This window comes from Anomaloglossus baeobatrachus, chromosome 9 (assembly GCF_048569485.1).
Source record: "Anomaloglossus baeobatrachus isolate aAnoBae1 chromosome 9, aAnoBae1.hap1, whole genome shotgun sequence".
In the NCBI taxonomy this organism is placed as follows: domain Eukaryota; kingdom Metazoa; phylum Chordata; class Amphibia; order Anura; family Aromobatidae; genus Anomaloglossus; species Anomaloglossus baeobatrachus.
In genome coordinates, this window is record NC_134361.1 from 50,093,429 (window position 1) to 50,117,975 (window position 24,547).

Consider the following 24,547-nt stretch of genomic DNA (forward strand, 5'->3'; position numbering starts at 1 on the left):
TAGCTCGGACACTCTTCGAAGAGACGTGACCGCCACAAGAAAAACTACCTTTTGTGAAAGCCGAGAAAGGGGAACCTCTTTCAAAGGCTCGAAAGGCGGCTTCTGGAGAGCAATGAGAACCTTGTTCAGATCCCAGGGTTCCAATGGCCGTCTGTAAGGAGGAACAATATGACAAACTCCTTGGAGAAACGTGCGTACTTTAGAAAGCTGTGCCAAGCGCTTTTGAAAGAATACGGATAGCGCGGAGACTTGACCCTTAAGAGAGCTAAGCGACAAACCTTTTTCCAACCCAGACTGCAGGAAGGAAAGAAAAGTTGGCAATGCAAATGGCCAGGGAGAAACCCCTTGAGCCACGCACCACGCTAAGAATATCTTCCACGTTCTGTGATAGATCTTAGCTGAGGATGGTTTTCTAGCCTGTCTCATTGTGGCAACAACTTCATGAGATAAACCTGAGGCCGCTAGGATCCAGGACTCAATGGCCACACAGTCAGGTTCAGGGCCGCAGAATTCAGATGGAAAAACGGCCCTTGAGATAGCAAATCTGGACGGTCTGGTAGTGTCCACGGTTGGCCTACCGTGAGATGCCACAGATCCGGGTACCACGACCTTCTTGGCCAATCTGGAGCGACGAGTATGGCTCGATGGCAGTCGGACCTGATTTTTCGGAGAACTCTGGGTAACAATGCTAGAGGTGGGAACACATAGGGGAGTCGGAATTGCGACCAATCCTGAACCAAGGCGTCTGCCGCCAGTGCTCGGTGATCGTGAGACCGTGCCATGAAAACTGGGACCTTGTTGTTGTGTCGTGACGCCATCAGATCGACGTCCGGCGTCCCCCAGCGGCAACAGATCTGCTGAAACACGTCCGGGTGAAGGGACCATTCTCCTGCGTCCATGCCCTGGCGACTGAGAAAGTCTGCTTCCCAGTTTTCCACGCCTGGGATGTGAACTGCGGATATGGTGGACGCTCTGCTTTCCACCCACGTCAAAATCCGATGGACTTCTTGAAAAGCTTGGCGACTGCGTGTTCCCCCTTGGTGGTTGATGTACGCCACCGCCGTGGAATTGTCCGACTGAATCCGAATCTGCTTGCCTTCCAGCCATTGTTGGAAGGCTCGCAGGGCAAGATAGATTGCTCTGATTTCCAGAACATTGATCTGCAGGGTGGACTCTTCCAGAGTCCACATCCCCTGAGCCCTGTGGTGGAGATACACCGCTCCCCACCCTGATAGGCTCGCATCCGTCGTGACCACTGCCCAGGACGGGGGAAGGAACGACTTTCCCTGTGACAATGAGGTGGGGAGAAGCCACCAACGCAGAGAGTCCTTGGCAGTCTGAGAGAGGGAGACAGTCCTGTCGAGGGACGTCGATTTCCCGTCCCATTGGCGTAGAATGTCCCATTGTAGAGGGCGCAGATGAAACTGCGCGAACGGGACTGCCTCCATTGCTGCTACCATCTTTCCTAGGAAATGCATGAGGCGCCTCAGTGAGTGCGACTGGCTCTGAAGGAGAGATTGCACTCCAGTCCGTAGCGAGCACTGCTTGTCCAGTGGAAGCTTCACTATCGCTGAGAGAGTATGAAACTCCATGCCAAGATAAGTCAGAGATTGGGTCGGGGTTAGATGAGACTTTGGAAAGTTGATAATCCACCCGAAACTCTGGAGAGTGTCTAGTGCCACCTTCAGACTGTGTTGGCATGCCTCTTGAGAGGGTGCCTTTATAAGCAGGTCGTCTAGATACGGGATGACCGAGTGACCCTGCGAGTGCAGAACAGCTACTACTGCTGCCATGACCTTGGTGAAGACCCGGGGGGCTGTTGCCAGACCGAAAGGTAACGCTACGAACTGCAGGTGTTCGTCGTGTATGACGAAGCGTAGGAAACGCTGATGCTCTGGTGCGATCGGCACGTGGAGATACGCATCTTTGATATCTATTGATGCTAGAAAATCTCCTTGAGACATTGAGGCTATGACGGAGCGTAGGGATTCCATCCGGAACCTCCTGACTTTTACGTGTCTGTTGAGCAACTTTAGATCCAGGACGGGCCGATACGATCCGTCCTTTTTTGGGACCACAAACAGATTGGAGTAAAAACCGTGACCTTGTTCCTGAAGAGGGACGGAGGTCACCACTCCTTCCGCTTTTAGAGCGGCCACCGCCTGCAACAGAGCATCGGCTCGGTCTGGTGGGGGAGAAGTTCTGAAGAAACGAGTTGGCGGACGAGAACTGAACTCTATCCTGTACCCGTGAGACAGAATATCCCTCACCCAACGGTCTTTGACGTGTGACAGCCAGATGTCGCCAAAGTGGGAAAGCCTCCCACCGACCGCGGGTGTGGGAATCGGAGACCTCAAGTCAGGAGGACGCCGTCTTGGCAACGGTTCCTCCGGCTGCCCTTTTTGGGCGTGACTGAGACCTCCAAGAATCTGAGCGTCTCTGGTCCTTTTGAGTCTTTTTTGACGAGGTGAATTGGGACCTGCCCGGTCCTCGAAAGGACCGATAACCAGACTGACCCTTCCTCTGTTGGGGTCTGTTTTGTCTGTGTTGCGGTAAGGATGAGTCCTTACCCTTGGAGTGTTTGATGATTTCATCCAAACGCTCTCCAAACAATCGGTCACGAGAAAAAGGCAAATTGGTTAAGCACTTCTTGGAATGAGAATCTGCTTTCCAATGTCTCAACCACAGGGCCCTACGCAAAACAACGGAGTTGGCTGACGCCACTGCCGTGCGGCTTGTAGCGTCAAGAACAGCATTAATCGCGTACGACGCGAATGCCGCCATTTGCGAGGTCAATGGTGCTACCTGCGGGGCAAATGCACGTGTGACGGAGTCAACTCGCGCAAGCCCGGCTGAGATAGCTTGGAGTGCCCATACGGCTGCAAAAGAAGGCGCCAATGACGCTCCAATCGCTTCATAGATGGATTTCAGCCAGAGCTCCATCTGCCTGTCAGTGGCATCTTTAAGTGCCGCTCCATCTTCAACTGCAACCAAGGATCTAGCTGCAAGCCTGGAAATTGGAGGATCCACTTTTGGACACTGGGTCCAACCCTTGACCACCTCAGGGGGAAAAGGATAGCGTGTATCTTTAAGCCGTTTAGGAAAACGCCTTTCAGGATAAGCGTGGGGTTTCTGGATTGCGTCTCTAAAGTCAGCGTGGTCCAGAAAAGTGCTTAAAGTACGCTTAGGGTATCTGAAATGGATTCTCTCGTGCTGCGAAGCTGACTCCTCCACAAGAGGAGCTGGTGGGGAAATATTTAACATCTTATTGATGTTAAATATAAGATCATTAACTATGGCGTCACCATCTGGTGTATCTAGATTGAGAGCGGTCCCAGGATCAGAATCCTGATCAGTTACGTCCGCCTCATCACCCATAGATTCATCTCGCTGGGATCCTGACCATTGAGATGAATGTGAAGGCCCGTCATAGCGAGCCCGCTTAGGCTGCCCGGGGCCATCATCCGAGTCAGAGTCTTCACCCTGAGGTGTATATGCCCGTCCCGGAGCTTGGAGCTGAGGGGGACCAGGGGGCAATGATTGCACAGTGTCCGTGGCCTGAAGTACAGGCCTAGCTCGCAATGTGTCAAGAATTTGTGACATAGTGAGAGACATTCTGTCAGCAAAAGCTGCAAACTCAGTTCCTGTCACCTGGACAGCATTCACAGGTGGTACACCCTGGGTCACGTCCAGCAGAGGTCCCGACTGTGCAAGCGCCGCAGGGGCCGAGCACTGCACACAATGGGGGTCCGTGGAGCCTGCCGGTAGAAAAGTCCCACATGCGGTGCAGGAAGCATATAAAGTCTGTGCTTTGGCACCCTTGCGTTTTGCGGACGACATGCTGCTGGCTCTCTGCAATGTGAGAGAGTCTATAGCCAAAGGGCGACCAGCGCTATGCAATACAAAGTATTTGTAGCAACAAAATACTAAGAATAGTACTGGCACAAGAGGGGGTGAGCCCTGAGGGCTGCTTACCGCCCGCTGAATAGCGGGTAAGAGGCTGCAGAATTCCTTGTCTGGGTCTCCCCGGCTCCCCTCTGCAGCTCAGCGTGTCAGCAGGAATGGCTGCCGGCGTCTGTGGAGAGGGGCGGTCCGTGGGAGTTCCCAAACAAAAGTGCGGGAAACAGCGTCCCCTCTGTGCCGATTGGGAGGGCTGGAGTATGTAAAAACGACTCCAGCCCTCAGCGCTGATGCACTGGCCAGCGTCCCGCCCCTCTCCTGACTGGCAGGTCTGGGGGCGGGAACGAACGGAAGCAGGCCGCAAAAGCCGGGGACTCGAGTTATCAGCGCGGCCGCCGTAAAAGCGCGGGCCGCGCTGAAGTCCCCGGCGCACCACAAGTGCCAGCCGCGCCGCAGTCCCAGCGGCCGGCCTGACCGATTCCTAAACGTGGCCAGCGTCCCGCCCCTCTCCTGACTGGCAGGTCCGGGGGCGGGAACGAACGGAAGCAGGCCGCAAAAGCCGGGGACTCGAGTTATCAGCGCGGCCGCCGTAAAAGCGCGGGCCGCGCTGAAGTCCCCGGCGCACCACAAGTGCCAGCCGCGCCGCAGTCCCAGCGGCCGGCGCGACCGATTCCTGGAAGTGTGCCTGCTTCAGCTAAGCTGAATGAGGCCATGGCACAAGCGCCGTAGCGCAGATGTCCCCCGGCGCACTACAACACCCAGCATGCTGCGGTGTGAGCGCCAAATGCACGGGGACACAGAGTACCTTGAGGAAGCAGGGCCATGTCCCTGATGTACTCCGCTCCATCCAGCATCTTCTCCAGGGGCTGTAGATGGAGCCCGGTCTCAGTGCCTGGAGACCAGTAAATCCCACTTCACCCAGAGCCCTGTAAAAAGGGATGGGGAAGGAATCAGCATGTGGGCTCCTGCCGCCGTACCCGCAATGGGTACCTCAACCTTACAAACACCTCCGACATACAGTGGGGTGAGAAGGGAGCATGCTGGGAGCCCTGTTTATGGGCCCTCTTTTCTTCCATCCGACATAGTCAGCAGCTGCTGCTGACTAAAAACAATGGAGCTATGCGTGCGTGTCTGACCTCCTTGCGCACAAAGCTAAAACTGAGGAATCTGTACTCCTACGGGAGGGTGTATAGCCAGAAGGGGAGGGGCCTTACACTTTTAAGTGTAGTTCTTTGTGCGGCCTCCAGAGGGCAGTAGCTATACACCCACTGTCTGGGTCTCCCAATTAGGAGCGAAAAAGAAATGCTGTATATAAGGGCCCACTGGTGGTGATTGCAGCTCATAAAGAGAAAAACCTGGTGACAGGTTCCCTTTAAATGCAGGTTTGTCACAAAACAGCAAGCAGATCCTGATGGCAGCAAAGTCAATGATAATCCTGCAGTGCAGTGCACACATTGCAGATTTGATGCAGAAAATAAGCTGCAGCATGCCAATTCTTAAGCGTTTTTGCAGCGTTTTTTCACACCATGAATTCAATTGAAAAACCCATAAAAAAGGATCAAAAATGCAGCAAAAACGCTGTAAAACTACATAAAAAAAGCAGCAAAAATTCTGCAAAACTGCATAAAAAAGCAGCAAAAATTCTGCAAAACTGCATAAAAAAAGCAGCAAAAATGCTGCAAAACTGCATAAAAATGTAGCAAAAACATTGCAAGACTGCATAAAAAATGTAGCAAAAACATTGCAAGACTGCATAAAAAATGCAGCAAAAACACTGCAAAACTGCATAAAAAAAAGCAGCAAAAATGCTGTAAAACTTCATCAAAAAATGCTGCAAAAACACATGTTTTTGCCCAAGAGATGCAGAAACAGTGCAGAAATTTCTGCAACCAAATACCCAATATGTGCACTTAGCCTTATGTACATGTATTAAGAAAGTCGCACAAAATTTTTTCATCTAAACTAAAAATATTGTTCCATTTATTGTGTCACTCCTATGAAATCCTTGCAGCCATTTTGCTGAGTTCGAAAGCTGATAGGAATAATAGAAAGTGCCATTACCTTGAAGCAATACTCGTGGCAGTAGATATTGAGGTGCTCAAGAATGATCTTGGGACAGTCTTTGATTTCCCGGCCGCAGTAGGTGCAGGGGCCTTCACCAGATCTGGAAACAAATGTGATAAAACAAGAGAATGACTGATCCAAAAACTGATAATAGGGTGAAATGATAGGAAATCAAGAAGATCTCTGCTCATATTTACTAATTACTGTGGACGTGACAACTGACGTCAACTCTAGTCAGCCACGAAACGGGTGTCTGTTGTCAGTGATCAGCAAAGTACAGACATGATGAAAGCAGATGACCTGGGTTAGTGATGGACCCCAACAGAAGAGGGTCCCTGTGCAGGGGCGGAAACATATCACTGGTGCAACCTGAGGCCCAAGAGGTCAGAGGGCTCATTCCTACCTCCAAAACAGATGGAATTGGCCATTTTTATGAGTTATTGGACTGAAAAGGGCCTATATGGCCCTTTTCTGTCCACCAGTGCCCCTATGTATAAACAGTTTTTGGCCCCGTACTCTCCGGTAGCTCCTCGCCATAGACCACCCTCTACCAAATCACTAACCATGCGCCAATTGAGAGCTATGAAAGCCATCCGCCGAGTTTCTACATGCATGGCGGAGACGGTATTTTAGTGTCCCAATAAGGCAAAGCAATAGGCGAAATCTCATTTATACATTTATTGAAACTTTCCGTAAGGAAATTGAACTACGGTGGAGACTTTAGAATTTGCAGTGTGTCAAGTATTTTTGGGCAAAAGTCATTGCAGACTTCACCCATAGGGTAAAATCTGCACCAAAATCTGCATATTTTAGGGCATGGAATGAGTGACGCTGTGATGGCACAATATTGCAATGGTTAATTGGTTTGTCTAGAGGTATGGTCCTTTTGGGGTTCCAGCTCTGGACAGGGTTCGAGTTACAGAAGACATGGCTATGGTATGAGGGCCAGTCAGGGAACCCTGAGATAACCTTGAGAGGTCTGGAGCCTACGGCTCACCCCGGTGAGCTCAGAGAAGTCATACAAGTAGACATCTGTTGGGGCCCAGAAGTGGACAACAGTGTAACGAACAAGGGGAACGAAGACACAGGCCCGCCATCTTGAGGATGAGATCCAACTTCAACTGTACAAGTTTGGTTTGCCAAGAGAACTCTGGTGTCATGTGTTTTACTACTTCATCTAGCCAGGAACCAGCAGCGGGGTGATGGACACCAGCCTGAAGATACCAGTGAGTGTCACACCCCCTGTCCAAAGTTATACAGGCACATGGTGACTCCTTGGCAATGAAGCACAGAGCCCATATGGCCCGGCGTCCATGCTTTCCTTCAGTTGTCTATGTTACTGACCACCATGGCATTCCATCAACGGTGGACAGTTTGTTTGTGACCTTAGTGCTATAAAGCTTGTGTGGCTCTGAAGTTGACCAAATTGCTAAGCTCAGTTGTTTCAGAGCCACTTCACTTGCAGCATGGGAAAGCTCACGGTTCGGACCAACGGCACAATCATACCATCTTTAGGAGCACAGTGCCCCCCCAGCACGCATGAAGCTGTGAGGCAGGGTAGTGGTGTGCTCCCGAAAAAAAAAAACCAAAATGAGTAAACCCCTTTTGATAGTTTTTTTTGTTCTTCAGAAAATGGTGAATGCCTTGCTTGATAGAAGGTGATGCCCAAGTGGCCACCTACCCCATTTGCTTTCAATCCAGCACCACTGACATGAAATACTTGTTGGAAAGGGCGAAATGATGTCGGTCGCAGAGATCACAACCATGAGTTGGCCCAGGGGTGCTCTGATATGAGAAAGCTGGCTGCTGAGGGTAAGATGTATAGCAGAGTATGGTAAAGCTGGGTGATGAGGGAAAGATGTATAACAGAGCATGGGAAAGCTAGGTGCTGAGGGAAAGATGTATAGCAGAGCATGGGAAAGCCGGCTACTGAGGAAAAGATGTATAGCAACGCATAGGAAAGCTGGGTGATGAGGGAAAGATGTATAACAGAGAATGGGAAAGCTAGGTCCTGAGGGAAAGATGTATAACATAACATGGTAAAGCTTGCTGCTGAGGAAAAGATGTATAGCAGAGCATGGAAAAGCTGCGTGATGAGGAAAAGATGTATAGCAGACCATGACAAAGCCGGCTACTGAGGAAAAGATGTATAGCAAAGCATGGAAAAGCTGGGAGATGAGGAAAAAATGTATAACAGATCATTGCTAAGCTAGGTGCTGAGGGAAAGATGTATAGCAGAGCATGGAAAAGCTGCGTGATGAGGAAAAGATATATAGCAGACCATGACAAAGCCGGCTACTGAGGAAAAGATGTATAGCAAAGCATGGAAAAGCTGGGAGATGAGGAAAAAATGTATAACAGATCATTGCTAAGCTAGGTGCTGAGGGAAAGATGTATAGCAGAGCATGGAAAAGCTGCCTGATGAGGGAAAGATGTATAGCAGAGCATGGTAAAGCTGGGTGCCGAGGTAAAGATGTATAGCAGAGCATGGGAATGCCGGCTACTGAGGAAAAGATGTATACCAGAGCATGGAAAAACTGCCCGATGAGGGAAAGATGTATAGTAGAGAATGGGAAAGCTGGGTGCTGAGGAAAAGATGCATGGAAAAGCTGGGAGATGATGGAAAAATGTATAACAGAGCATGGGAAAGCTAGGTGCTGAGGGAAAGATGTATAGCACAGCATAGTAAAGCTGGCCACTGAGGAAAAGATGTATACCAGAGCATGGAAAAGCTCTGTGATGAGGGAAAGATGTATAGCAGAGCATGGAAAAGCTGGGTTCTGAAGGAAAGATGCATAGCAGAACATAGAAAAACTGGGGGGGGGCCCAGGTCCAAATTTTGCATCGAGCCCATCAAACTCTAGTTACGCCACTGCTTGCTGGCTTTTTAATAGTAGTGCCCCTTTACCCACTGGACCTTTATGCAGCTCCTTAGGTTGTACATAGGCTGCAGCCATCTCCACCTTGTGTTGGTCTACCCTATGTTATCTGTGACATTATATCTGTTACTGTCATCAATATAAGCTCCAGACAAATTCGAAAACCCACAAAATCGCCGTAGTTTCGATGGTGGTGGCGGAGGAGGGGGCTGCTGGGAGAGTGAACCCCTCAATTCTACACCACAGGGGATCTCAGCTAGCAGATACTGGAGGGAAGTAAAGAAAAAAATCTCTACAACTCCAAACCAAAATCACATTCCCAGTTTATTTGCATTTTTAACTTCAACTGTGAACCGACCGATCCTGACTATATCCATCAAAGCGAAAAACGTCTCTCTTGATATCTGTGCCGGATCACACAGAGAGACAACGCTGACATTTCATTTTAGGATGGGGTTTTTTTTGCTTAGTTTGACTGACATATTAATATTTTAGTGAAGGAAACTGAAAATCTGGGTCATAAAGAGACAGAGCGTGTTACAATTACATGTAGATATCTCAGATGGCTGCGGCCAACGCTGATGACATTTGGATAATATCCAATAAAGAATACATTGTTTTATGTAAAAAGTAATCAATAACATAATATATTATATAACCTAATTTATATACAGAGAACTGATGTGGCCCCACACACAAATAAAGTACACCCTCACTGGAAAAACACATGCATTCAGGTAGGTAAAGAGCAGGTGACGTATGTCTCCATGTGTGTCCGGACCCCCCTTACCTCTCCGGTGGGCTGCTGTACAAATAACTGGAGCTGCTGCTGTAGGACAAAGTCTCCCTATCATCCGAGTAATCTGGAAAGCTCCTGTCAAGAAAAAAATATGTATCATTACTATTAGTCCTCTACAGCATACTTGCCCCATTATAATTTAAAGGGGACTTTTTATTCCCATAAATATGTTCTTTATTTTACCTGGTGTAAATGTCGTTGTTCTCCTAAATCTGGGGATGATTTTCTTTTGTTCCTGCACCTCTTCATTCCTGAGATATGACAAGTTTTCCCTATACATAAATCCAGTCTCGTTTCCTAAGTGGGCGTGGTCATCTAGAAGACTCCTCTAGGGAGGAGCTTGGTACAACACCCACTTGACTCAAAACCATAGATGGAGCCGTATTTCAGGAATGGAGAGGCGCAGGAAGAAATTAAAAAAAAAAATGCCAGATTCACCTAAACAGAGGTATTTATAATAGGGGAAAAATATTACATTTTTAAGACAAGTGACAGGTCCTCTTTGAAGGGTTTTTTCTATGTAGACTGTGAGGATCTGACATTTTGGGTTTTACTAATCACTTAGGCAGGTTAACGATGCAATTATTATTCTTCTGTCCATGGTCTTACAGCAACTCTGGGTAGATGGCCAAAATGAGATTAGAGTAATGGAATAATTGTTTACTCCAATGTTACCAATCTATGACCTTCTGTGCACCTTAATTACCAATCCTGTGCCTGACCTTCTGTGCATCTTAATTAATAATCCCATGGCTGGCCTTCTGTGGACCTTGATTACCAATCCCATGCTTGGCCTTCTGTGCACCTTAATTACCAATCCCATGCCTGGCCTTCTGTGCACCTTAATTACTAATACTATGCCTGGCCTTCTGTGCACCTTAATTACTAATCCCATGCCTGGCCTTCTGTGCACCTTAATTACTAATACTATGCCTGGCCTTCTGTGGACTTTAATTACCAATCCCATGCCTGGCCTTCTGTGCACCTTAAACTAACAAGCAAGAAAATATCTAATAAAACACAATGAAAACAACAATGATATCGACGTAACCTGTGCTATGTGCTGGAAAAAGTCTACATCCCTAAGAGTAGTGGACCATGCTCTATGCCCATTGGTCCAATAGTCTTTAATCTGAACACAGCTCCTCACATAGACATTGATGTCTTATTCTAAAAATGACCACACACATTAGACTAAAGGGTGCTTTACACGCTGCGACATCGCTAACTATATATCGTCGGGGTCACGTCGTTAGTGATGCACATCCGGCGCCGTTAGCGACATCGCAGCGTGTGACACCAATGAGCGACGATCAACAAGCGCAAAAACGTGAAAAATCGTTGCTCGTTGACACGTAGTTCATTTCCTTAATATCGTTGCTGCTGCAGGTACGATGTTGTTCGTCATTCCTGTGGCAGCATACATCGCTGTGTGTGACACCGCAGGAACAAGGAACATCACCTTACCTGCGTCCACCGGCAATGAGGAAGGAAGGAGGTGGGCGGCATGTTCCTGACGCTCATCTCCGCCCCTCCTCTGCTATTGGACGGCTGCCGTGTGACGTCGTCCTTAGAAAGGAGGCGGATCGCCGGCCACAGCGATGGCGCAGGGAAGGTAAGTCCGTGTGATGGGTGTAAGCGATGTTGTGCGCCACGGGTAGCGATTTGCCCGTGTCGCACAACCGACGGGGGCGGGTACGATCGCTAGTGATATCGGTACCGATATCGCAGCGTGTAAAGTACCCTTAAGGGCTGCTTTACCTCCTGATTTAGATGGGACCCACTGAAATTCTTTTGGATATGTGGTTGACATAGCTCAGTGGAGGTGTCTGACACATACTGTATTCCCCTTCTCATTGAGAACACATGCACATCCAGATAAACTGAGCATGCATGTGTATAGGTGAGTCTGAAGTCAGGCAAACAACATGCATTCCCCTATATATTGTAGGCCATCAATATGTGATTAGTGGGGGTATAACCTGTTCCCCACCTTCATCAGCAGAATTGTGTGTCTAGCAATGCTTGCAATGATAAGTATATAGCGGTGGCTGGTACTGCTGCTCAGCCTCACCAAATTGTATAGGGCAGAGCTACAGGCCGCTTTGTTCTGATATTTGGTATCAATGCTAAGGATCATACATAAAATCACACAAAGCCACGAAAAATATACATATACACATACCTTATAGATATTTAACATTTGCATATAAATCTCACAGTATCACATGAAAACTACACTTAAAGCTTTACCCGGAGGCGGTTGGAGATTTCATACTATCTCTTGAGTTTACATATTCCTTTACAAACAGCACGCCTTTGCTAAAAAAAAAAGAGAGAAAAGAGAATAAAACAGCAAATAAGACTAAAAATGTACAAAGACTGACAATGTACCAGATATATTTACAGCTTGGACAACTGGACAGATCACATTTTTAGCAGACAACTGTTGTGCATTGCTGAAGGTACTTTATGTATAATCTTAAAACGATGCCTGGCCAAAATGGACACATTGAAAGATTTCGGTCCTTTTGTATCACATGTGTGGGCAGAATTAAGGGCCCCATACACAATATATAGCTGACGACAAAATGATGGTTTGGCCGATTGTTTCAGCCGGCAGCTTTCTCTCCTGAATCCTCATTAGACAGGAGTGTTCACTTTGGATGAGGGCTCCTGTGTTCTCTACGAGAAATTTGCTGCCAGACTTCTCTGGTATTGATGAATTTTGCAAAATTGGACACACCAGATCTCCCAACATCATCAGTCAGGAGGTCCCCTATTCACTTTGGCCAGACTTCTCTGGTGTTGGTGAATTTTATTAAATTGGACACACTAAATCCTTATCTCAGCCAACATCATAAATCAAGAGGCCACCAGTCACTTTACACTGTTGGCCAAGCCAGTTGATATCAACAAGTTCAGCTGATGTGAATCTAGCATCCCTAGGATGAGCACTCTTGTGTTCTCTATGAGAAATTTGCTGCCAGACTTCTCTGGTGTTGCTGAATTTTGCAAAATTGGACACACCATATCCTTATCTCGCCCAACATCAACAGTCAGGAGGCCACCTATTCACTTTGGCCAGACTTCTCTTGTGTTGGTGAATTTTACGAAATTGGACACACCAGATCCTTATCTACCCGAACATCATAAGTCAGGAGGCCACCATTCACTTTAGACTGTTGGCCAAACCCGTTGATATCGACAAGTTCAGCTGATGTCAGTCTAGCATCCCTAGAATGAGCACTCTTGTGTTCTCTATGGGAGAGCTGCTGCCAGACTTCTCTGGTGTTGGTGAATTTTATGAAACTGGACAGGCTAGATCCTTATCTCCCTCAACATCATCAGTCCGTAGGCCCCATATTCACTTTGGCCAGACTTCTCTGCAATCGGTGAATTTTGCAAAATTGGACACACCAGATCCTTATCTCCCCCCAACATCATCATTAAGGAGGTCACCATTCACTTTGGCCAGACTTCTCTGGTGTTGGTGAACTTTACGAAATTAGATGCACCAGATCCTTATCTCCCCCAACATCATAAGTCAGGAGGCCACCATTCACTTTAGACTGTTGGCCAAGCCTGTTCATTTCGACAAGTTCAGCTGATGTCAGTCTGGCGTCCCTTGGTTGAGCGCCCTTGTGTTCTTTATGAAAGAGCCACTGCCATTCGTCTCTGGTGTTGATAAATTTTACGAAATTGGACAAACCAGATCCTTATCTCCCCGAACATCATAAGTCAGGAGGCCACCATTCACTTTAGACTGTTGTCCCAACTCTTTGATAGATATCGACAAGTTCAGCTGATGTCAGTCTGGTGCCCTTTAGTCCGTTTATAGGAACCAGAGCAGGTCTATTGTGTGTAAGTTGAAGTGCAACTTACTTGGATGACTGAGGATCATATTGGCTGGCGTCAGATGAAGAATTCTCATATCTCGTCTCCATGGTGGTGGTTGTGGTGGTCTTTTCTCTGGAGCTGGATACAGTCCTGGAAGTAACAAGATTGAAATGTTGACTGAAGTCAAGGAAAACTGGGAAACACAACATCACAGTCTGTATAATTTCTTAGTGAAATCGTATACAAGAGAGCCTAACAGATAAGACTTTGTTCACACCGGCATGGCTCCTTTATTACAAGACTGCAGATAGGTGATGGAAGGTATCAAAGATTGAGAGGTTGGGTTGCTGGATTTATTATATTTTGGGGGACACTGTGCAGCGGATGACCGATTTTTGCTTTTCCTTGACCATCAAACATTGGGTGATATGTGTTGCAAAAAACAAAAAAGTTAAATAAAAATGTAAAAAAAAAAAATAATTCTAAGTTTTTTAGTTTTTATAAATGAATAAGAGGTTCCTTTTCTGTCCAATTACCGTGTGGATCTGTTGTTGGAGTCGTCCATATATTCTGTGTATACAGGATCCGTGGAGCGAGTTGTAGTGACCGTTGTACGTGAGCTGGATCTAATTTGAAGAACACAAATATATTCCGACATCGTCTACTCAAGGTGCGGTATACAACATGATCATTATGTGTCAATAATAGAATAGTAAAATATTCGAAAACATTAATACATACACAGGTTAATAAAATAAAGGGAGCTTGTGGCTTACAGACTACAGACTTTTCAGAATAGGCTACTTTTCTGTTGCCTCTGAGCTAGTGGGTGTAGCTTAGCTGCCATGATGTCTCCCATACACAGCACACACATATAGATAGACGCCTACTCTTCTTTCTCTGTAGGCAGCTGCAGAGGACATTGTACGGCAGTACTGAGCTTTGTAGCTGTGAATCCGGCTCCAAAGAGAAATACAGAATATTTGCTGAAAGCTGCAGCACAATCTTCATGTGTCTCTCACTTTGCACCTTGCTCCTTTCTTCCTCACCCTTCCCCTATAAGTTTCAATAGGCATCTAACCTGGCTCCTAATTGTGCCGGTAGTCTGTTTGTCTGTTTTGCTTTGATCAAGATGGATTTGAACCATTTGTCAGAGTGAAAGATCAGTTTAAGATTCAGTAGGAAGTGGAAGAAGTGGCTCATAAGTGGAGAAAAAAAAGCAGATTTATTTAAGAAGAAGTATTACAAAGTTCTTATACTTGCTTGCAGTGTCCGTCTGGCTACCGGAGGAACCTCCAGTAATACCAATCCTGGCTGCGGTTACCTGGATTAAACTCCGTAGCTCTCACCTGACATCCAGAATTCAGCCTGGACTGAACTCGGGATTTTCAGGACTGAACTGCAAGTGCTGACTGATTCCCCGGCCATTGCGGTTCAAGTTCATGGCAGCTGCAGACAGGCCGGGCTGAACTTCAAAGCTGTCACCTGAGCTCCGAAGTTGAACCCAGCCTGTCCGCAGCTGTGACTTGAACTGAACCACAATCGCCGTGGAATCAGTCGGCGCTTGCGGTTCAGTCCTGCAAACCCAATGTTCAGTCCAGGCTGCACTTCAGAGCTTACATGACCTCCGGAGTTCAACTCAGGTAACCGCAGCCAGGACTGGTATTACTGGAGGTTCCTACGGTAGCCAGTCCGATTCTGTTTGATTGTATTATGCAAATGTTAATGACAATGCCCATTTAATGACTTTAAGATGCAATGATAAACTCCTACTCTTCGTTTTCTGTAGGACATTAGAAGCAGCAGCAGCAGCACAGAGGACATGTACAGCAGTACTGAGCTTTGTAGATGTGAATCCAGCTCCAAAGAGAAATACATTTGCTGAAATCTTCCGCACAATCTGCCTGTGTCTCTAGCTGTGTGTGCCTAGTCTATCACTGTGCTCCTTGCTCCTCTATTCCTCACCCCTCCCCTTGGCATCTAACATGCCATTTCATTGTGCTGGTAGTCTGTTTTGCTTCGATGAAAATGATTTTGAGCCATTTTTCAGAGTGAATGATCAGTTTAGGATTCAGGAGGAAGTGGAAGAAGTGGCTAATAAGTGGAGAAAGAAGCAGATTTCTCTAAGAAGATGTATAACACAGTTCTGATATTTTCTTGTTCTATGCACGTTATAATGACAATGATGATTTAATGACTTTAACATGTAATCATTCTCCTCTGGGGTGCACAACGAGGCACAAGTATAGTACACTCTGATAATAAAAATGCCGCAGTGAGATATTTCCTGTACATACAGAATATAATCTTTGCCTCGTTGAAGACAGTTTCCTCCGCTATATTAAGTCAATTTTCCGGTTTGGAATGTAATTAGCTCAGATAATCATATAATGTAATTGCTGCATATTAATTGTTCCTAAATAGATAAGCCACCGGCCAGAAGACACTGTCTCAGGACGGAGACATGCATTACTCCCTTTTTCAGAAAACCTCTTGCTCGTGAATCCCCTCTTTTACAATGGACCCTCTCAAAATACCAGCTCTCATGGCCATCAATCAAAAAGACTGCTGGAACACCATTGTAAATGTGAACAGGGTGCTAGCCAAAAAATACACAATCTATATGAAGTGAAAGCTGCACACCAAATTCAGAGAAATATGAACAAGCATAACTGCTTTATAATACATGAGGAATGAAAAATACAACTAGCCATATGAAAAATTGAAAAAATTGAAATGTGATATTGCATAACTGCTGAGGATTATTTGAAAAAAGAGATATTTAGCTAATGCATTGATCAATTCATTACTGCCCCATAACCACTTCACGGTAATCTCTTATTTATGGGGTCCCTAACTAAATGTTGCCTCTATATGCGGTTAAAACCTGCTTGTGTGCATGTTTGCATACAAAGTAGTCCTGTTTTGGAATCTCCCAAGCCGATCAGGCATTGTGTAGTGTGGCCCGTACACCCTGCCGTCACCTCCAATAACTGGAGCTCATACGTGGAGACAGTGATGAGAGGCGGCAATAATGTCATGCAATCATTCGCGCGCTTTTCTCTGTATTCATCAGATGTGATCGAGGTCACGCAAGGTAAAAGAACGGGACAGACAATGAAAACGTATAAAATGGACATATTCCTAATCGCTTCTGACAAGCTGGAGAAAGCTCCACAATCCTGGTAGACCGAGCACGCCGACCAATCCATGTTAACCTCTCGGCTGCCTTACAAAAAATGGAGATTACTGAACCACTCCTGAGAAAAACATTAATTAAATGTCTCAATCTAATATATAAAGCTGAGTGTATGTATGTTGTGTATGTGTGTCTGTATGTGTGTCTGTATGTGTGTGTGTGTGTATGTGTGTATGTGTGTGTATGTGTGTGTATGTGTGTGTATGTGTGTGTATGTGTGTGTGTGTGTGTGTGTGTGTGTATGTATGCATGCATGTGTGTATGTGTGTATATATGTATGTATGTATGTATGCATGTATGCATGTATGTGTATGTATGTATGTATATGTGTTTGTATGTATGTATGTATGCATGTGTGTGTATGTATGTATGTATATGTGTTTGTATGTATGTATGTATGTATGTATGCATGTGTGTGTATGTATGTATGTATATGTGTTTGTATGTATGTATGTATGTAACCAACGATCACATCAAAGTATCATTTGGCAGCATGGCCCTAGATAATTTATGAATAAACTGTCAACTGGGTGTTACCATTTGGAAGCCTCTTTTTAGATTATTTATGAATAAACTGACAAATGGGTGTTACCATTTGGAAACTTATCCCTAGATACACTCACACTGTCAATGGTGTCATTCCAAGACCGTGTAGGGAGTGGGACACACCTTTTTGGCAAAAGGGATGATAACACCCGGTTGTCAATTTGTTCATAAATATTGGGACAGGAACAATGGAGCAATGACATGACTTAGCGTTAATGCTTCACAGTTGTTGGGTTTTCTTTTCCATAGAAAATGCAAGTATTTAATACAATAGACATTTGTGTTTATGTCTTTAAATCGCTTTTCCTGGAACAAACAAACAAATTGCAGCGCTGGAAGGGTCGGCCCAAGTAGACCTATTTCATAACACATTTATTCCTTCATTAAAATCGCCAAATGGTTGGACAAGTGGACATCTGATCGTGAGGGAAGGACAAAAAACAACGCGTTTTGGCTTAGGCCTTAATCATGGTTATGTCCTAAGCTGAAACGCGTTGGGTTTTTTCCTTTCCTCAAGATCTGATGTCCACATGTCCAATTATTTGGCGATTTTAATGAAGGAATAAAAGTTTTATGAAATAGTTCTACTTGGTCCGATCCTTCCAGTGTTGGAATTTGTTTGTTCCATGAATTGTTTGCCTCGTCAAGGTGTCCATACTGCAAATTCGTGACCAGGACCAAGCGACAAAGGTGAGCTGACACTCTTTGTGTATTGTGCTTAAATCACTGTTAGGCTATGGATTAGAATTCCTGAGAAAGTTAGGAGTCATCCACTACTTTTTGCAACTTTTGAGGCTCATAAGCATATGACCAGGCATCGGTGTCCGTATTCTTGTGTGAACCCAGCCATGAAAATTGGCGCCAGCTGTATAACACTACCATGTAACGCCCACATCGGCATCCTTGCACTGTCCTGACCCCCTCCCCCGGCACGGGAACATTGGCTATCTCACCCGTCTGGCCCATGCTGCTGTCTCCCTCTCCCGGAATTTGTGAACACATCACAGGCTCCCTGCTTCTGCCCGAAGAACAAACATGCGGCCACGCACCCTTTCTTAAAAGGCCAGCGTGCCCTAACCCGGAAGTGCCTTTCAGATCAGCTGAGAGGCTGCAGGTATTTAAGGCACTTTCCCCTTAAGGGTAGTGCCTGGGCAACGAGTTAGTTTAGCTGCTAATTCTCAGGTCTTCAGTGAGGCTTCTGGTACTACTGATATTGTGTTTATTCTGCTGCTGATCTGCACCTCTGTTAAAAATGTACTCCTTATCTGCTGCTGCTACGACCACCTACGCTAGCTGTGTTGCACAAGTATCCACGCCGGCCGCTGCTGCCGCATCCATCCAATCCTCCATCCATCCGGAAGGCACTACTACTCTGCTTGCTGCTGTGTTTGCTTCTTCCAGAGACTGTACTGTGTCTGTGGTGGCAGCTGCCAGGGTACTGCAGATTTCCTGGAGCTGCCCTCTACCAGCTGCCAACCTCGGTGGCAGTTGTGAAGACTCGGCGGCCGGTCCAGTTCGCTCCCCCGGGCAAGTGAACGGTACCTTTGATCCAGCTCCCCCTGCGAGCATAACACGCCGGTTCCCACACTGTATGGAGCATGCTCAGCTCCTGAGCCCGCTTCATACTCGGAGTCACACCCTTCGCCGAACTGAGAATGTCACATGGTGAAACCTGTGCCGAGAAGTCATTCGCCCCAGTTTGCCCGATCCTGACTAACATACAAAGTATATTAGAAAATTGTGGAATTTTTATTATACGATGACTAAAGTTTGCACTAAAGCCATTTAACTGCAGTCAAACTGGGTTTCTTTTACGCACAGTTTGGTTTTAATAACGATCTTCTTTATGAATAATCTGGATTCAGGAATGGAAAGAATTTACTAGATCCATAGAACTTGCTATTACGTGTCTGGTAAGTTCTCTTTAATATTAGGCTTCACCATACATTATATAAAAGGAGGAGGTCTATACGTTACTATAAACAATGGGATCTAAGCGGCATCACCTTTATTACAGCAGAAAGAATTCACATTTCTATTATATACAGCTGAGTGTGCACATAGCGACAATCTCAGGGTGATTAATCATCCAGATATCGTACAGCGGAGAGCGCTGGTAGAACCTGTTCTCCAATGGAGCCGCCTCCATCAAAAAAAGTGGCCTGCACCAACCCCAAGCACGCCGGGAATGCTGAAAACCCACATAGACGTGCAAACTGGGAGCCACACACAGATAGAAATGTGTAATATTCTACCGCGGAACCAGTCAACTCCCTTCAGGCGCTTATCTTTGGGTCAGACTTCTCCCTTCGTTAAAATGTTACACAGGAATTTTTGTTGGTAAACGGAGAACATGACCTTTCACTGCTGATCGCGTATGGGTGCATGGAGTGAAGGTGTCGGAGCTACTAAGTTTGTACAGAAAATTAATTAATGGGGTTCCCCTATTGGACAATCGCAGGTGGTCTCATTGCTGGGAGTCTAAGGGGTTCTTTGCACACTGCGACATCGCTAGCGATGCCAAGCGCGATAGTATCCGTCCCCGTCGCACATGTGATATCTTGTAATAGCTGCCGTAGCGAACATTATCGCTACGGCAGCTTCACACGCACTTACCTGCCCTGCGACTTCGCTCTGGCCGGCGAACAGCCTCCTTGCTAAGGGGGCGGGTCGTGCGGCGTCACAGCGACGTCACACGGCAGGCGGCCAATAAAAGCGGAGGGGCGGAGATGAACGGGACGTAAACATCCCGCCCACCTCTTTCCTTCCGCATAGCCGGTGGAGGCAGGTAAGGAGATGTTCCTCGCTCCTGCGGCTTCACACAAAGCGATGTGTGCTGCCGCAGGAACGAGGAACAACATCGTATGTCCTATTGGTGCGACATTATGAAAATGTCCAACACTACACAGATCACCGATTTACGACGCTTTTGCGATCGTTTATCGGCGCATCTAGGCTTTACACGTTGCGACATCGTTACCGGCGCCAGATGTGCGGCACTTTCGATTTGACCCCGACGATATCGCAGTAGCTATGTTGCAACGTGCAAAGTATCCCTAACTGATCATCTGTAATCTGTGGTCATCTGTGATCATCTGTGGTCATCTGTGATCATCTGTAATCTATACGAAGAACACCTAATGCCAAATGTCCACCATGAATGAAAAAATTAAGAGGTTAGATGATAAAATGTCTAATCATTGGGGTCTGCTGGGAACACCTCCATCCACTAGAAAACAGGTCTGTGTGACAGCACTCAACTATCTCCATCAGTGCCATAGACAAGAAATGGAGCAGCATTGCATTTGTTAGAGGGAATCTGTAAACTATATACGCATGTAGCCCTTTAAAAGGGACCTGTCATCAGGTTTTTCCCCTGTAAGCTACGCTCACCACCAGTGAGCTCTTATATACAGCATTCCAGAATACCATATATAAGAGCCTAGGCCGCGCTGTAGAACATAAAAACATCTTTTATTATACTCACCTGTAGGGCAGTTGGGTCCGATGGGTGTCGCTGGTCTTGGTCCAGCGCCTCCTCTCTTCTTACGATTGCCGTCCTCCTTCCCTGCTCTGCATGGATGATGCATTCTACATCATCCATTGCGCTCCTGCACATGCGCACTTTGATCTGCCATGCTGAGTGCACAGCAAAGTACTGTAATGCGCAGGGAAAGGTCAAAGACCGCCCGCACATGCGCACTATAATACTTTTCAGGGCAGAAAAGTGCGCATGCGCAGGAGCACAATGGAGGCATCTCTGTAGATGACATAGGATGCATCATCCACACAGAGCAGGGAAGGAGGGTGGCAAAGGAGGGAGAAAAGAAAGCGCCGGCCTGAAACCAGTGACACCCATAGGACCCGACCACCCTGCTAATGATTAGAATAAAAGATGATTTTGATGTTATACAGAGCAGCTTGGGCTCTTATATACAGTATTCTATAATGCTGTATATAAGAGCTCACTGATGGTGGCTGCAGCTTATAAGGAAAATACCTGGTGACAGGTTCCCTTTAAAAGACCAGTCCAACAATACCTTTACATGGCCAGACCATTCCTCCGTTACTGGGAAATTAGAGTTTGAGGTGATATGCAAATGAGGCTGAAGAGCTATTTGTAGATCTGAAGCCTCCGTCACTCCAGCTCTATTCCCCACCCATCACGGCCTCCCACTGCTTGATTGACAGCCTCTCTACTGTATAAATTCAGGCAAAGGAGCTGTCAGTCAAGCAAGAAAAGGTGGCGCTGACAGGTCAGTCTTATTGAATATTGTCATTACTACAAGTAGGAAAATCAATCAGATGAAGGCAGACTTCTTTGGGCTGTGTACACCCTCTGAGTTGCAGAGTATGAAGTTCTGGCAATTTGGGGGAAGGAAGCAGCACCATTTCACTTGTCTAAAGGACTATAAGCACAACTTGGCACATGGACATGGATGACCGCATGGAGGAAGGACGTCACTCCTGTGCTATACGTTTTATGATATGTACATTGTGTGTTTACACTCCCTAAATAAACTTCATCCTGAATGCAGATAATTGAAGGTGGTAACTATACGTTGTTAAATTTCAATTTAGTTATGGGGCCCCCTTCCATGAACTGTACAAAGGTGACTCATACGATTCCAATGATGAACTGGTAATAGAAAAACTATTCATGTATGAAAGGTTATGCAGCGAAGGAAAACATCTCAACGACACCGGAAAAACATTCAACTATTTCAACCATCGATGGGTCATCATCACTGGTGTAACATCTAGTGAAAGTTTTAAGACTCTAAAATTCTACAATCGGAAAGGAAACAATAAAGGGACTATGTAGCGTAACATACAGCCAACCGGATCCCTACTTTGTACTGACGAAGAAGAGCAACACCCAGACAGTTGGGCACCCAAGGCTCGAGTTTTGTTTCAAGGATCTTTCAAGAATTGGATTTCCTTCCTGCTTTTCCTAATAGCTTGGTCTCCGGAATGAGAAATAGTACCCTTCATGATGTGTGTGTGTGTGTATATAGCTCAAAAGGATGACCATAGGGTTGTAGTAAACATTTTTGTGAAAATAGTGGAAGACGTCAAATACCTGGATGGTCCGGCTTCTAGCATTGTGTCTTCAAGAATCTCTGAAACTCTGTATCTGGATTCTGGGGTAACTGTGGTGGTGGTGGTGGTGGTTTCACGAGGACGTGCGATAGGCCTGAAGTATAAAAAAAAGTCATCAGCGTCATCTACTATCAATCAACATGGTCAACCAGTCCTATCTTTGGGCCTTAGGGGTACTTTGCACGCTGTGATACCGAGTGCGATAGTCCCCGCCCCCATCGCACATGCGATATCTAGTGATAGCTGCCGCAGCTTTACACGCACTTACCTGCCCTGCGACGTTGCTCTGGCCGGCGACCCGCCTCCTTCCTAAGGGGGCGGGCCGTCCGGCGTTACAACGACATCACACAGCAGGCGGCCAATAGAAGTGGAGGGGCGGAGATGAGCGGGACGTAAACATCCCGCCCACCTCCTTCCTTCCGCATTGCCGGCGGGACAAAGGTAAGGAGATGTTCCTCGCTCCAGCGGCTTCACACACAGCGATGTGTGCTGCCGCACGAACGAGAAACAACATCGGATCTCCTATTGGTGCGACATTATGAAAATGTCCGACACTACACAGATCGCCGATAAACGACACTTTTGCGATCGTTTATCTGCGCATCTAGACTTTACACGTTGCGACATCGTTACTGGCGCCGGATGTGCGTCACTTTTCGATTTGACCCCGACGATATCGCAGTAGCGATGTCGCAACGTGCAAAGTACCCTTAGTAGTACTCTCCTCTACCACCCATTGCAAAGGGTAGACGTTAACACTTAACATCTACCGTTTCCTATGAGTGGGAGCGGAAAGTACAATATTCCGTCATACTGTAAATGCATTTTAAGCTTGTAAATGTTCCTTGGGAATATATACAGTATGTATAATTCATTCACGTGTGTGTGTGTGTGTGTGTGTGTATGTGTATATATATATATATATATATATATATATATATATATATATATATATATATATACACACATATATATATATATATATATATATATCATATGTAAATTTAAATATATACAGTACATGGAATATATATATATATATATATATATACCGGTATATATATGATGTGTGTATGTAAATATATATATTTATATATCAAAAGTGCCTGAGGGTCGTGGCCCATTGCATCTAACCAGGTTTTAGCTCACATGTTCATGAATACAGGATTCCAGGATTCATGAATGCATATATCATTGAAGTCCAAAATTGGATTCCAAAATGTTGGAAGTTACTTGCCGCACTAATATCTGAATAAATAATTAATTTTGATGATTCACCGCAGCAACATCAATAAGTAGAATCATTAGATTATGGCATAACGTGTTGTCTACGTCTAGACATGTGTGTGATGCCATAATACAATGTGATCATACATAAATACATATATACATATTCATTCATCATTAGGTAGATAATATGATACTTATTGTGGTGGTAATAACCTTGGGGAGCTGCTTCTCTGCTCTGGGGTTCGAGGGCGCTCGGATTGTGTATCAGGGGTTGTAAAATTCACTCTTCTGCTTCCTGAAGATGGTCTGTTGACAAGTAAATCATAAATCTTTAACTATAAATGGGAAGATATAGTAAGAGGACACCATATTTTCAGATACAAGTTATAGGTTTGGGTTAATTTCTTTTACGTATATGGGGTCCCGCAATAGGCAAACTCATCGCGCCTTCTTTCTTCAAATTACCATACTTTAGCACACTAGGTAATTAGTATAATAATTTAGCTTATTCTGTGAAATTATACTACTTATATAACAATTAAAATGATTGTTGATACCAATCTACGATTAAGTATTTTGCAATCCAGAGAGTGAGAACAAGGTAGACCCCATCACGGTACCCAAAGAATGTATGATTGCGTAATGCCCTAACAAAGATAAAACCATATTTTTAAATGATGAAAGAGCTGTAATTTAATAAAAAGGACATTAAAAAAAAGGATCATTATAGCTCAGTAATAAACAAAACAATTGGTCGCTTCTTACTGATTATTGCTGATATAAGATTCTGGTTCATCAAGACTCTCAGAAACTCGATATCTGCTCTCATTGGCTTTTCTTTCATCCAATGTAGTGATAACACCAGGCTTTGAAGGCTGATTGGTTCTGAAAAAAAAAAAAATCATTAATGAATAAAATGAAAAATAAAATGGATTTAAAAGTCATGTAATTATTTAGCTAAAATAGAACAATGTAGTATCATATTCT

The 24,547-nt window shown here is 45.6% G+C and overlaps 1 protein-coding gene across 4 annotated transcripts in view; it reads right to left on the reverse strand.

The window, feature by feature from the left end:
• Positions 1–24,547, reverse strand: part of ZNF185 (zinc finger protein 185 with LIM domain) — a 161,384-nt gene that overhangs the window by 8,204 nt on the left and 128,633 nt on the right. For all 4 annotated transcript variants that reach the window (XM_075323700.1, XM_075323699.1, XM_075323698.1 and 1 more), the window contains 8 exons: positions 24,326–24,445; positions 23,774–23,866; positions 22,311–22,424; positions 14,019–14,108; positions 13,528–13,632; positions 11,896–11,964; positions 9,634–9,717; positions 5,962–6,064 (listed from right to left, as the gene is read on the reverse strand). In XM_075323700.1, the coding sequence (XP_075179815.1) occupies positions 5,962–6,064; positions 9,634–9,717; positions 11,896–11,964; positions 13,528–13,632; positions 14,019–14,108; positions 22,311–22,424; positions 23,774–23,866; positions 24,326–24,445 (778 nt within the window). The remainder of the gene's footprint in view (positions 1–5,961; positions 6,065–9,633; positions 9,718–11,895; positions 11,965–13,527; positions 13,633–14,018; positions 14,109–22,310; positions 22,425–23,773; positions 23,867–24,325; positions 24,446–24,547) is intronic.